The 15,142-nt window shown below is 41.7% G+C and overlaps 2 protein-coding genes across 2 annotated transcripts in view; one reads left to right on the top strand and one right to left on the bottom strand.

The window, feature by feature from the left end:
* The window catches only part of ELAPOR2 (endosome-lysosome associated apoptosis and autophagy regulator family member 2), a 289,732-nt gene that overhangs the window by 69,346 nt on the left and 205,244 nt on the right, over window positions 1-15,142 (bottom strand). The window lies entirely within an intron of this gene.
* The window catches only part of GRM3 (glutamate metabotropic receptor 3), a 239,238-nt gene that overhangs the window by 214,312 nt on the left and 9,784 nt on the right, over window positions 1-15,142 (top strand). The window contains exon 5 of the mRNA XM_007170277.2: window positions 10,080-10,254. Within this exon, the coding sequence (XP_007170339.1) occupies window positions 10,080-10,254 (175 nt within the window). The remainder of the gene's footprint in view (window positions 1-10,079; window positions 10,255-15,142) is intronic.

Below are 15,142 nucleotides of genomic sequence, written 5' to 3'. Positions count from 1 at the left end.
GCAGAGTTGCAACATTAAGCCAGGATCAGTTTAAAGATCTAAAAACTTTCACACGAGCTTCAAATAAGCATCATTATTTATCTAAAACAAGTTAAAATACGACATTTGTTATACTTTTTCTACAACTTTACTTCCTGTAGACGTGGTATATGTATGTAATCCCTGAATCAGTTAAAACTTTTACTGTCTATATCCAGGTAACCTAATTAAGTCATTATTCATATAGTCTCCAGTAATATTCAGTTCAGATTTCTGGACTTCAATATAATGACCATCTCTCCTGAAAGAAACAGTACATGATTCCATCAAAATTTCTCAAATTGTTGAAACCATCAATCAGTTGCTCTCACATTTATAATTCTGATTTTCGTATCTTCCAATGAGTGAGTATAAGAATTTTTTCCTCTTAAGCAACTGGTTTTTATTCTCTATATTTCTTAATTCGTCATTAAGTTTTCCAGAGGCCTTATGGTTTCCTTGTTACAACATGATTTCACAAAATAAAGTGCCTCTGTAGGTTGGAATAGTCCTCAAATATTTCTGTTTATCAGCAATTCCTACGTTACCAAGCTCTTGAATATTGCAGCTCAAAAATAAGACAAAGCTACTTAAAGCAAGAGATCAAGAGACTGGCAAAGCTTGATGTGTCTAGTCTAGCAAATTATCCACAACGTTGTGACTGAAACCTATGGACCACATTAAAGGAGCAGCAAGAAAAATAAAGAATATACATTCAATGTTGGGATAATGGTCGGGCTTTCTATAAGTCTACCTATAAAAATTTTTGAAAATCTGTCAAAAGAGAAGACATCAGAACTAAATCAGCAAAATCAAAGGTCAGATTATATGCACACAGGAGTTTGTACCTTTCTAGTGTGGGGATTAAATGGAGAACTACAGTTAATGCATTTTAATGCCCCCAATTCTATCTTTTGTCTTTCTATACACATCCTCCTCCTATAGATCTGTAAGGATATTTTTTTCAGTTCTTAGGAAGCCATCCTTAGTAGACAGGACTTGGGGTATTGGAACTGCAAAATAGTTACAATGTTATTTGTTCTATCCTCGACATATGATTTGAAACTATTCATTCTCAAAAAAGCTAATGAAAAAATAAAACAAAAATACTACCGAGAATAAAATTTAATTTTATTGAATGAAGTAGCATTTATTCCTAAAATATAAAAAAATGACTTTTTCCTTTAACATGATAGCAATATCATGATTAAATGAAATTAGCTGAAAATACCAGAAGTTTTACCACATGGCAGAAGTTACAAGGAAAATGGGGCAGAGGTTGTAGAGTTGAGTGTTTTAAGGGCTATGCTAATTAAGGCAATGAATCCCACAGAGATCACCTGAGGTCTCACTTATCCTTGCAAATAATCCCAATCCTAAATTTACAAAAGAAATGAGACAGTAGACCAGAGCCTCCAACACAGAGGTTTTCATATTCAACCACACATTGAATCAACTGGGTAGCTTTGGAAAAAAAATATTGATACCTGGGGCACAGCCCCAGATATTCTGATTTAATTGGCCTGATCTGGGGCTTAGACATCAGGATTTTTCAAAGCTCCCCAAGTGACTCTCATTTGCAGGCAGGATTGAAAATCGCTGCTCTAATGAATCACATGCTCTTCTTGTCCCACAGATATCTCTAGTTTGGCCTGCACTGTTTTGAAACTCTTTGAAATGTTTGCCAAAGTAAGAAAATTGAGAATTTATACATAACTATCTAGATTCTTGGCTTCTCTTAACAAAATAAAACATGTGGACCCACAATTAGCTGGTTGAGTAGTGCTTATGCCTCTCACTCCTGTTGCCCACAACTCCCACCAGCCCCTGAATTCTTACACCTGGCTACCTTCACGTATGAATCTGCATAGCCCTATAAGTATTTGAACTCAGGACCCTTGTTTCAGACTGCGATTTAAAATTTCCTGGAGGGAAGCCATGTGGCTCGGATAGAATCAGCAGCATTAGAAAAGTACCCAATAATAATCTAAGTACCAGCATTAGGAATTTGGGCATCGGTCAACAAGGTTTATGACTCAGTACTTTGCCACCCACTGGGAGTTATAAAAAAAATATAAAGCACTATTCCAGTCTTCAAAAAGCTTACATCTCAGTTGGGAAAAAAATAACAAGCATGAACGAATTCAAGATTAACACAGAAGAGTTTATAATTAAATTGCTGATATAAACTCTTAAATGCCTATTTGTTTCAAAAAAGAGTTGGATCAGTAAGAGCTTGGTCTTTCCAGGAATCTCCTTAAAGAGGTGGGATTTCATCCTGTACCTTGGTAGGAAAGTGCAAGTAAGGTAGTTAAAGCATATAGGGCCTACAGGGAATATTCTTGAGGCAAAATAGAAATGAACCAAGAAGAATGCAATAATATCGGTCGTGCTCAAATGGAAGATAGGGGGAGTCTAGTGAGAAATTAATGGGAACTGTGGCAGCTTGGTCAGATTATACCAGGTAGAGGAATTCATTTAAATAATGTTTAAGGGCTTTGAGGTCTTGTGATTTTTAAATTTTTCTTGTTTTCTTTTGGTTGGTTGTTCGCTTGGGCAAAAAGTGACATGATTAAGGTAAGAGGGAAAGAAAGGAATTAAGTCTTCCTGACCAAATTCCAAGACCTTATTCTACTAAGTGCTTTGCATACATGAGCTCACATATTCTCATTAGCACCCTGGAAAGCAAATTTCATTATCCATTAGAAAGATGAGTAAACAGACTCAGAGGGCAATTAACTTCCCAGGTGGCACAGTTAAAAAATAGTAGGACTAGTTTTTTTGGATCCAAATCCATGCCTTTCCTACTATATCACACACTTATCCATCCTTAATATGAAGAATGGACTTGTAGGAGTAAAGCCTAGAACAAGCAAGACTAGTCAACGCTGTAAGAGACATCAAGACAGAGCAAGCAAAAACTTGGGCAAGAATCCAAAAATTCAAAGGATCTTTGAGAAATATCCAGGCTGCCTCCTTCTGTATCACAACAAAACCATCCCAGAGAGCATAAGAATCAAACACCGGGTCATCAGGGATCCAATACATAGTTCAAATGGTGTAAAGAAAAACCAGGTCATGTTTGGGTGGAAAGTTTACCATAAAAAGTTTAAATGGTAATTACTGAGTACTTTGTTCATTCATGTCTTCCAAAAGTATCTGAGCATTTATTATGGGCCTTGGGGATACAGCTATCAACATAGACAAGCCCCTCCTCTTTTATAACTGATAATCTGGTGGGGAATGAGAGGAGGATAGAGATGGTGAGTAAATAATTAACAAGTGAAAATTCAGAATAACTCATGCAGTGGTGAGTACTATGATGGAAGGGGGCGGGGTTATGCTACTGCAGTGCTTCCCAAACTTTAAGGCGCCTCCACCTGGGAATCTTGCTAAAGATTCTGATTCAGTAAGAAGGGATGAGGCCCAAGGTTCCGGATTTCTAGCAAGCTCCCAGATGATGGAGATGCTGCTAGGCAAAGGACCATACTCTAGGTATCAAGATGCTGGATTCTTACTGGGGTTGGTGCAGGCAAAGCATTTTGCCTAGGCAGATTTGGAGGTGACTCTAGAATTTTTACAAGGTTTAAGTACTTGCAAAGAAATTTCAATTTTCCCATGTTGACTATTTTGAAGATTAAAAGAAATGTATCACATCTCATTCTTTCAAAAACTGTTTGCCACCGCTACTAGTGCCTATTTCATAATACCCTACCGAAAGATGGGAAGGAGCCAACCAGGGGAATTCTACCCGCTAGACAGAAGAAACAGCAAGCGCAAACACCCCTAGGCAAAAATGCCTTAGAAAAGAAAGGTGTATCTGACTACAGTTTAACGAGTAGATGGAAGAGTGAGTTTATATGAGAGGTAGGTGGTTGGGAGGGTGGGCAGCTAGACCACATAGGACTTTATATGCCATAGTAAAAAGTTTAGATTTTGTTTTCTATGGAAAAAGAAACCACTGAAATACTTTTTAAGTGGAGCAGTTTAATGATCTCATATTTTGTGATCTCACATTTTAGGGAAAAAAAAAAAAAACAAGCTGCTGAAGACAATGTATGACAGAAAGGAAAAAGCAGGGGTGGGGAGAGCAGTTAGGTGACTGCGATAGGTCAGAGACGATGGTGGCCAGAGCCAAGGGTAGGATGTCAGTGACGGAGACAGAACCTGTGAAGGACCGAGAAGGGTTTTTAATCCATCCTGCAATCTAACAGGTTAGCCTGCCACAGTTTCGGGGATGCTGACAGAAGACATGAGACTCCTAACTCAGAGACAAAGGACTTTTATTACTCGCAGCCACCACTGTAGCCAGAACATCAGCATTTGTGTAGGTTCCGCGAGTCCCAATTTCCACTAGGCAGTGCAGAGTGGGCCCGGTAACACCTGCATGAGCAGTCATCATGATAAGATCAGTGTTGCTGATTTTTCTTTTTGCCTTCACTTTGAATACATCACAGCCCAGCACTGTTACCGACCTTATCCTTATTTAAAAGGTTGGTATTGTGTTCATCGTAGGCTTTTAGCATGAATTTTTATTTTTTAAAAATACTGCAATAAAATATTATTTGTCTTGATTACTGAGTTTTGGGTGCCTCCTTAAAGGTGTATCTCAGGCAAGTTCCTCATTTGCCTCATTCTGGTCCCAGCCCTGCCTTCTCCCTAACAGGTCTGGGTAGGATGGTGACTTGGTTGGCTGTAACCAACAGAGCATAAAAATTTGAGTTCTTCCCTCCCCAGAGTTTCCCAGCATACTGGGTCTGGTGCGTATGGATGGCAGCCATTCTTGGGGATGGGGAGACATTGTTCCTATCCTTCCTTCCTTCCTAAGGCAGCTACAATCAGGATGGAGAGAGTAAGGGAGGAATCAGGCAGCATGGATACCTCCATGCCAGGAAGGAAGGCACATTTGCTCTGTGTTTCCAGCATGTGGCAGCTATGCATGGCTCAACCGAACGAAGGTCCAATATTTCTGAGCACCCAAAACCCTGAACTAAATGGCAACATCATCGTTACTGTCACTGTTCATTTCAACTTTGGGGACCCCTTGACTCGGAGGCCAGAGCCAGATATCGGTAGCTATCTGCCTGGGCCACGTGGTTGGTGTATTTCAGCTCACTCGCCACTGACTTGCACAGATAGCAGCGACTTTTTTCAAGGAGTTCATCTTAATCCAGGGCATTTGCTGTCTCATCGTGATAACATCTCTTAGCGTCTTGCCTGGTTTTAGCATAAGGGCTAAGCAAGCTTTCCAGGGCTGCAGCTGACTGCAAGAATTCATCCAGATTTCCTTGCGTCAGCCTCTCATTCTTTGGTGCAGCACTTTTGTCAGCATTTTAAACCCAATCCAGGTCAGGAAGAGCCCAAACACCGGTCAGTGCCTCATCTATGGCTTCCCAGAGCATTATCCTGTTTCTGGGCAATCTGACAGAGAGGACCAAAGCTCCTTTTCTGCAGCCAGGTTCCACTATAAAAAACTGAGACTTTCATCATCTCAGAATGGATCTAAGTTTGGCGTGAGAGACTATAGCAAGGGATGAGCCCTAAGAGGGCCAAGCTGTTGCCATTCTTCCTTCACAAGCACTAGTCGCCCTCTTCCCTCATTTCCCAAGGGAGCCAGCCAAAGTTCAAATGACTCACTTGGTCTCTGCTTCTCTGAAGGCTTCTCTTTTCAGGGTCAGTGTAGGTGCTTGTCCCTGCAACTTTTATGTGAAAAAAGAGTAGAACTTTCTGCCCACCAAGGACCTGAATCAGAATAGGGAGGAAATCCACGCCACCCCCAGAGCTGAGTCAGCAACAACTTCAGTACAGGTTCAGCAGCTCTATCTGAATCTACTTCCTGTTACTCAGCCTGCGACCCACTCCCCAAATCCTCTTCATTAATGGCAATACAGTGGAGCAATATTTATTGCCTGGGTGGCCGTACAGTTTGGTCAGCCTGTTTGCTGCGGATCCCCATGGACTTCTCTCAAGGCCTGTTCATCAGCCCTCAAGGCCCTCATTCTTCCTCTTTGAGAAAGCCTTTCCGATCTCACCGTCACGACTGTCAAAGACCGAAGAGTCTGAGATTTTACTTGACTGATTCTAACTTAACATGTTAGCCTGCCACAGTTTTGTTGACGCTGACAAAAAGGACTTTATGACTCAAAGCAACAGCAGTAGCCGGAGTTCCGCACTGGCTCTGGTTCCCTGAGTCCCCCTTCCCACAGGCTATGCAAAGGGCACCGTGACCACGGCACAGTCAGTGGTGGCATTACAGGGAGGAACAGTGAGATTAGGGAACCTGAATCTTTTCTAATGAGTGATATGCTGGTCCTTTGTTCCACAGGCACTACCTCTATCTTCTAGGGCTCTTTGCTATAAAAATACCATTGAAAAGAAAGTCCAGCACAAAGGCAGTCAGAGCCGCTGCTTGAAAGACATACAGAAGCCCAAGAGACCATAAAGGATTATCTTCCAAAAGAACCAACAGAACTTGCTATTGGACTGGATGTGTGGGTGTAAGGGAAAAGGCAAAATGAAGGACGACTCTCAGGTTTTTGGCTTGCACAAGTGGGTGGCATTTGGTGTCACTTAAATGGAGATACTCGGAGGAAAGGATCAAGTTCTGCTTACATATTCATTCTGATTTGCCTACTACACATCTACAACAATATGCCAAGATGGCAGTTGAATGTATAGGTCTGGAAGCCCAGAAGATAAGTTGGAACTAGTACTACGTATATGAATATCATCCACATAGGAGGTACTTAAGCCACGGAACTCAATGAGATGGTAAAGAGAAGAGTGTCCAAAACTGAGTTCTGAAACACTCCAGCACTTAGAATTCAGGTAGAAGAGAAAAAGTCAGCAAAGGTAACTCAGACAAGGAACTGTCCAGTGAGGGAAGGATGTATCCAGGAAGTGATTAACCATGTGAAGTGTTTCTAGGAGCTTGAGGAAGATGAAAACAAAGCAGCATGCACTGGGAGTGTTCAAAGACACAGGACAAATAATTATAGATAAATACAGACTCTTTATAGTGTGAGTTATAGAGGGAACTGGGCAACTGAAACTATGAGGCTGATACTTGGGCTTTGAAAAAAATTAAAAGGTATTAAATTTAAAACAGGTATACTGAAAAATATGCAGCATAAACTATGACCAAAACGCACCTTTAGTTATGCCTCCCAGTGTCCCTTTAGTAGTTAGTGAGATTAGTCACCCCTCCACCCCTGGATGGAAATTCCAGTGGATACATCCAAACACTGACCATTCACCTTACGTGAGACACCATCCTAGTGCTGGGGATACATCAATGAATGAAAACTCTCATGACCTTGGTAGACCCGTGAATGTGTGTGCCCTTAGGTGACATAAGGTCCTACAATCATTTTCAATGGAAAAAAGTCTCTAGTAGGAAATTCAAATGCCTTGTCCTACGTAGTTATCAAATCATATCATGACTTAACATTCAGTATCATTTTCTCCTGAGGTCTGGCCTGCCTTGGAGCTGCAGTGGTTGGCTTCCCCTTTCTCCCAGCTCACACTCCCCAGCCCACCAGTTGCTATTTCCCTCTCAGGCCCGGTTAGAGAGTAATAAGGAAGAAGTAGGATGGTTCTTACATAACAGGATGACTTTATGATCTCTAAGTCCGCAGTGGCTAAAGACACACCCTTGGCATAACCTGGAAGATGATTAAAGGGTGTTTTCACCTGATCATCAGAAAGGTCCTGCTGGCCTTTTCCTCCCGCAAGTCCTTGAGTGAGTTGGCTGGCAATTCGCTACTCTGAGTTGTCACAGTCAGGCCCAGGACATCAAGCTACGCCCCTCTAGCCTCCTTCTGAGAAGGACTCCAGGCCCCTCCACCTGGGCCCTAGACGACCCACAATGGCTCATCTTGGCTGGCATACCACTCACATAGCGTTTGTTTTGATAAATTTTTAGAGTAAAGGACTATCTCAATACATCAGCAAGTCTCCTTGCTCTGCTACAAAAGTGACTAGCCATTTCTCACCTTCTAGATTTTCCAGACAGGAATCAGGCTCCCAGGCAGGGCATCCTCCCAACCACAGAAAAACCTCAGACCTTCTGTGAAGGGCCACAGTGACGCCCTCCCCTGTAAGCTTTAAGCGAAGAGATGGACACAATCCCCCTAAGGGGTGGAGGGCATGGAATTCACAGCACAGCTTTGGGCAAGATCTCCTCACAGAAGCCTCCCTTCTCCTCTCCTTGCAATGTCTTAAAGTATGTGAGGAGTTTCAAAGTTATAGAAGGTTTTCTTGAAAATGTGCACATTTGAACTTGTCTCACCCTCACTGGGATATCTGATAGCTTTCACATTGGCACCACGGTCAAAACCGAGGCAGGAACAGCACAGTTCTAATATCATATTATACATATATGTTAAAAAAAAATTACATCAGTAATGGACTTGCTATAAATAACATAGTTATGATTTATCAAGGCTTTTCCATCATGGAATTAGAGAGTAGACTTTTCTGAGAAGCTGACAAAAGAGAGAAGAGCCTGAAACTGGGGACCAAGTTGGAGAGCCCTGGAGTGGTTAGGGGAGCAAGAGCTTTAAGATAATGAGGAGAGGGCTTCCCTGGGGGCGCAGTGGTTAAGAATCCGCCTGCCAATGCAGGGGACACGGGTTCGAGCCCTGGTCCGGGAAGATCCCACATGCCGCGGAGCAACTAAGCCCGTGAGCCACAACTACTGAGCCTGCGCTCTAGAGCCCGCGAGCCACAACTACTGAAGCCCGTGCGCCTAGAGCCCGTGCTCCGCAACAAGAGAAGCCACCGCAATGAGAAGCCCGCACACCGCAACAAAGAGTAGCCCCCGCTTGCCGCAACTAGAGAAAGCCTGCACGCAGCAACAAAGACCCAGCGCAGCCAAAAATAAAATTAAATTTAAAAAAAAAAGATAGTGAGGAGAGATTTACTTTCAGCAATTAAAGTAAAACCAGAGTCTGAAGAATTATGATACAAGCGTAACCTGATTTTTTAAAAATCCAAAACAGAAAGAAGTCTTCTAAAGTTATGTGGCTCTTCCAGTTAACTGTTCAGTCTTCAGCCTCCTTTGATTACAGAGGAAGGTCAGACACTTTAGGGCATGAGAAATTATTGCTATCTGGTAATAGCATCGGCTGGGGAAAAAGGAAAAAGAACTCTAAAATGACTCTAGGATTTACCATAGTTACTCTGAGTAGAAACTGATACAAGAAATAATTAATTTCCATTTTTCATAGTGAAAGTGATTAAATACGTAGAATCTAATTTGGGATTTTCCAGAAAATCTATGGGAGCTGAAGCCAGGATAAATGAGGAGAGCGGAGAAGATGGAGAGTGTGGGCAAGGGAATGAAAAGAAGAGATGATAAAACCTAGATCTGAGGTTTGCTTTCAGGGGAAGCAAAGAGGGAGCAAGGGACAATTCTCTGTCAAGAATGGGTGCATAGAAGCCTGGAGAACAGAAAGACGCAACAGTGAGCACCTGATGTAACAAAATTCCAGAGAGATGCTAATGAAATAATTAGAAGAGTAGCTACCCCAGAAGAAAGTTGATAATGTCCCCCAGTGTTGAGTAGGGAAACCAAGAGCCGACAGAGCTCCCAGCAAGAAAGAGAAATGGAAATACAAAACAGGACCAGATTTGTTCATAATATAGTAAACCTTAAACAAGCCAAGTTGATTGATTCAAATTATCAGTTATCTGGTCACTTCATCATTGAATACTGATATTTGACTCTTTAAGATTCTGACTTCAGTGGCTCTGCAGAAATATCTTTATACAAAGTAAAGAAGAAAACAAACAAAACAAGAAAATCCGTGTGAAGTCTTGGCAAGCCTTCAGGACACCAAACACGAAGAGCGTTTGCTCACAAATCCTAAGCAATGTTTCCATGTGCATCCCAAACTCAGAAGATCCAATATAATTGCTGTATTGGTTTGGCTAGAATAAGAACAGAACTGTGGATGATTTGGGTTTTTTCAGTTTGCTCTTTTTTCAGTGCTCTCTTGAGTTGGCCACTGTATTGAATTTACAGTCAAGACACTTAACTAGGCAATCTTTTCTTATAGGTGCAGACAACGACCATGTGCATCTCGGTTAGCCTGAGCGGATTCGTGGTCCTGGGCTGTTTGTTTGCACCCAAGGTGCACATCATCCTGTTTCAACCCCAGAAGAATGTGGTCACACACAGACTGCACCTGAACAGGTTCAGTGTCAGTGGAACTGGGACCACGTATTCTCAGTGTAAGTATGGAACTTGACATTGACCCCTTCACTGTAGTAGGGAGCAGGCTAGGAGAAGCAACAGACATAGACAGCAACAGACAACACATGTCCATCCCCATAATCAATCTCAATTCAATTTAGTAAGTGCTGGTTTGATCACTGTGTGCCAGGTACTGTGCTGGGTGCTAAGGATACAGTGATAAGCAGAAGAGGTCAAGTTTCGCTTTTGGCAGGATGCGGTCTAGCAGGGATGACAGACATTAAATCCATAACCACAAATGGGATTTTTGACCAAGTTGTAGAGTCAGAGAACCAAGTTTCTAGTCCCGACTTTGCAACTAGGTCAACAGGTAACCTTGAGCACATCACTTTACTGTTTCCTTCCTTAGTTGGCCTAGAGGGTTGGACTAGATTGGTGCTCTGTAAAGTATGTTCTGTGTCACATAGATACTGAAGGTGCTTCATAAAAATTAGAAGAGGAAGATAATCAAATATGGTGGAAAATACTACATCCTAAACACCCACTTGGAAGTTCAAAGCACCTCCTTTGACATGAGCATGATAAAGGTTTTTAAGAATCTCTACAGCAGGGAAACCTGTTTCACTTTGTTATTTACGGTTTCTTAAAAGTAATTGATCACAGTAAAATCAACCGCATATCCCATGGAATACACTTTGGAAAATGCTAGAATAGATCTTCCTCCTATTTCAAAGACAAAGACACAATGTTTTTTCAGCTGAGAAGGCAGTGCTAACTGAAAGATACCAGGGTAACTCCCAGCCAGAATTCTCTCACCTCCTGGCCTGCAAATATCTGAAACAGTATCCTTGGAGAATCATTTAATTCTTTAGAGGCATCTAAAGCACAAACGTAGCTAAAGGGGACAATCTTTTAAGCAATTTTCAGCTAATCTATGGTATGAAGTAGGAGAAATTCACTGACAGAAGGATGAGGGGGAAGGGGTGGGGGGAGAGGAAGGGGAAGGGGGGTGGGGGGAAGGAGGATTGGAAGTGACAGAGACAAATGACTACTTCACAATTTTGCCCCGAGCCAATTAGAAAGGAAACTTCGAAATAGCTCAGCATCACAAAGTGAGCAATCGCATTAGTGCCCCAGTTTCTCCAACAAAGTGCACAATTTATAGGGCTGCCCTTTTCCTAGCAAACAAAGGGAAGACTGATGGCTGACAGCACATGTTCAGTGATGCGCTGTGTGTATACCACTCCTCGGTCTCAGCTGCTATAGAGGTGGAGACCTTACTGCGTTTTCAGCTAAATTTCCAGGTGTCACGAGGGCTGAGTCCCAGGACCTGGTAAAACTTGTGAAATAATTTTCCTTGAACCTTAAAGAAACCTGCTTATTTCTTGAGCAAACAAATCTCTTTTCTAGCAGCTGAACTATAAAAGCTAGCTAGTCCAGACCAGAAAGAACTGGCATATAACTAATAATAATAACTAATAAAAACAACAATAATACAGTTAAGAGGAACTATCATTGTTGCCTTTGTGCTGGGCATTGTGCTAAATACTTCATACCATTAATAGGTGTGCACATGTGATATAGCTTATTTAACGCTCACAGCTCTTGGAGATCTACCCAAGGTCACACGTATTGAAAGTGGCAGAACCAGAACTTAAGAGCCAGTTTCTCTGATTTCAAAGCCAGGGCACCAAACCACCTTATTGTGCTACTTCATCTAGAAAACAAGCCGGGAAATTTCCCATGAACTACGTACTTGGTAAACTTTCCAGGGAGAACAAAAGGAAAATTACCCTAGGCTATGCAGCGTGATTTACCTCTGGGCAGAAAGAGTCTTGTTGATAGCTTAGAACTCTTGGCTGTTATTAAAACAATTTAGCAGAGTCCCTAAGTCTTCCCCAGACATTTTTCAGATCTCATACATCCAAACCTCAGTAATTTAGATATGGTGGCATTTTCTAATGTAGGTACTAGGAATTAATAAATTCCTGAAGAGTTAACAAGGACACTTTACCCAATCAAGTCTCCCCTCAGAATTTCAGAAATGTCCATTTACACAAAAACAATGTACTGCAACTGCCATGGACCTGTTTAAGCTGTCACTCAGTATCTAATCTGCTAGTGGCCCAACTAATACTTCAAGGTACGAGTCTATCCAGCCCAACATTTTAGGACTACTTTGTTACTCAGTGAAATTTAATTTTTTTCTTTAAAAAGGTCTAAATTTAGATCTCATTTTCCCCACAATTTTCCTCTAATTAATCCAAATTAAAGAAGTGGCAGTAAAGTAACAAAGTGAAGTATTTGAGTGGTATCTCTAGGCATTTCAAAGTGCATAAGTAACGAATCCATTGATCTTTTATTTGTAATTCTTTATCTTTTACTCACGATAGTTTAATATTTGTGGGCTCATTTTATCCCATGTGTACAAGATATCACAAGTTCTATTTTATAGGTGAGAAAATAAGAGAAGTTACTTCTCAAGGATATGCAATGATTCAAGAGTTGACACTGGATTTCCTGACTTGTGATTAGTATCCTTCCCATTTTAATAAATTGGAACCACTGTCATGAAATTCATTCAGTCATTAAATGCTTGAATGCCTTCTGTATACCAGAAATTTCTAAGCACAGTGGTGAATAAGACAGAATCCCTGGTCCCAGGAAGGTTAGTGTCTGGGGCAGTGTTTTTCATACTGTAGAATGCAATCCATTAATGGGTCATGAAATTTATTTAGCATGTCTGACCAGCATTTTTTTAAAAAAAGGAAATAGAGGGACTTCCCTGGCGGTCCAGTGGTTAAGACTCCGCACTCCCAATGCAGGGGGCACAGGTTCGACCCCTGGTCAGGGAACTAAGATCCCGCATAACGCACGGTGTGGCCAAATTAATTAATTAATTAAATAAAACAAAACTGACCTGGACATTTAAAAATAATAATAATAAAAAATATAAAAATAAAAGAGAAGAGGATAAAGTATTTTAGAGTGTATCATATGTAATAGGGTAAGTAGTATTTCACCAAGTTTGCTCAAGTTTACATATGGGTACCAGGTTCAGGTAAAATATTTATTTCTATGAACTGCAGTCAAACGTATTTGAAAGCCACTTGCCTAGTTCTATGTATAAACGCGTTACTGACCCACTATGATGAAAACTTAAGCAACTGGTTTAATATTTCAGTGCCTGTTTCCTCCATTATAGATTCAGCTCAATTAATATCCATTTCCCTCCTAAATACTGGGAAGTATGCTGTTTAAAGAATCAAGAAAAATCCTTAAAATGCTCTGCATTAAGTACAGCATATGTTTTTCTTAGGTTGTACATAATTTATGTTCTTCTGGTTAAGTATTTGCAGGCATTTTATTCCAATGGATTATTGTTACCGGTATTGCTGCTGGTTTTCTGACTTAGTGCCTCCAGAGGTAAAAACAAAAACCCCATGTATGGACGAGAGTAAGCTGGTATAGCAACGGAGTTACCCCCCAGCACAGACACATTTAGTTATCTAGTCCCGCATAACAAACTTCCTCCAAATTCAGTGGCTTAGAAGAAATCCCTTTTGTTATCTCTCTTGATCTAGTGGGTCAGGAATTCAGGCAGGGCTTGACTGAGCAGTCCACCTGCTCTGCAAGGCCTTGACTGGGGTCCTTCTGTGGTGTCAGCTGAGACTGAACTGATCTGGAGGGTCCACAGTGATTCACTCTCATACGTGGTGGCTTGGTGGGACGCCTCTCCACGTGGGACCCAGAGAGCATGACAGAGCCCACCCACATTCAAGGGGAGGGAGGCAGACTCCACCGCTCAAAGAATTTGTGGCCATTCTTATTATGCTGCACTCTCCAAATCCCAAATCCAACCGGCACTGCACTCTTAGCAGGGATTCAGTGACATGACACTCTTAACCTTATGCAATACCAAGAAGTCACCTTGACTGGAAGGTGCGGCCATATTAATTCAGGGTGAATTCTCTGGCGAGAGAGAAGCAGACACCACATCACTCTGGAGTCTAAGTGAGTTCCCTGACAGCAGCTAAGGTGGTTGACAGCAGAAAGGAGATCAATTAGAGGGTTTTAAAATCTGAGCAGTTGCTCCCAAAAGATAGAAAAGCACGGCCTAACTCAGAAGCAGGCATGGAAGAAAGAACATCGTGAAGGACAACTTGGAAAACTCACCATTTGAGAAATGTTTGCATATTGCTGTATGCAAACGAGACCAATTTTAGTTGTATCTGATTAACTACATACAGTGGGAGTCAGAATAATAAAAATAAAGGAAATAGCAACTTTTCTCCACTAAGTGTACCCATAGGCCAGTTGTCCCCCATATTTGTGTATTAAAAAAAAAAAAAAAAACTCTTTGAAATGGAGATTCCCAGGCCCCACCCTTTGTATCATGGGGTCTTGGTAAAGGCCAGGAGTCTGGTCGGTAACAGATACTCCAGCTGGTTCAACAGAGATGGTCCAAGGAAAACGGTTTGAGAACCTTGGCCCAAACCATCCTGTCTGCTTCACCCACTGCTATCAGTGCAGAGCAGGGAGCTCCACTTGGATGCCCTCAAAGAGAAAGGAGGCCCTGGGTTCAGAGAAGGAGAGGCCCTTGAAGTCCCATCCTTTGCCCAAGAGCCACACCCCAGCACAGTCATTTCCCCCATTGCTGTCCGGAACCCTCCACAGAAGGCATTTCTCCCACAGAAGCACCTGGCCACTCAGCAAACATTTACTGAAGGTGGGAATGCACCCTGCAATAGCAGTACAACTCAGAGACCCTGAAATCCTAAGCTCATACTTATAATGCCACTCCCACACCCACACACATAAGTAAACATCCTTTGTATTTGGAAGAGGAAAAAAAAAAAAAAAAAAAGAGGTCATTCTTTGTTTTGTTCAGCTTTAGAAGCAAAGGAGCTTCCCAGAGCTGATTCC

Source organism: Balaenoptera acutorostrata, chromosome 7, assembly GCF_949987535.1.
Source record: "Balaenoptera acutorostrata chromosome 7, mBalAcu1.1, whole genome shotgun sequence".
In the NCBI taxonomy this organism is placed as follows: domain Eukaryota; kingdom Metazoa; phylum Chordata; class Mammalia; order Artiodactyla; family Balaenopteridae; genus Balaenoptera; species Balaenoptera acutorostrata.
The sequence above is the reverse complement of the archived record's forward strand: the minus strand, read 5'-3'. Positions and strand labels throughout refer to the sequence as shown.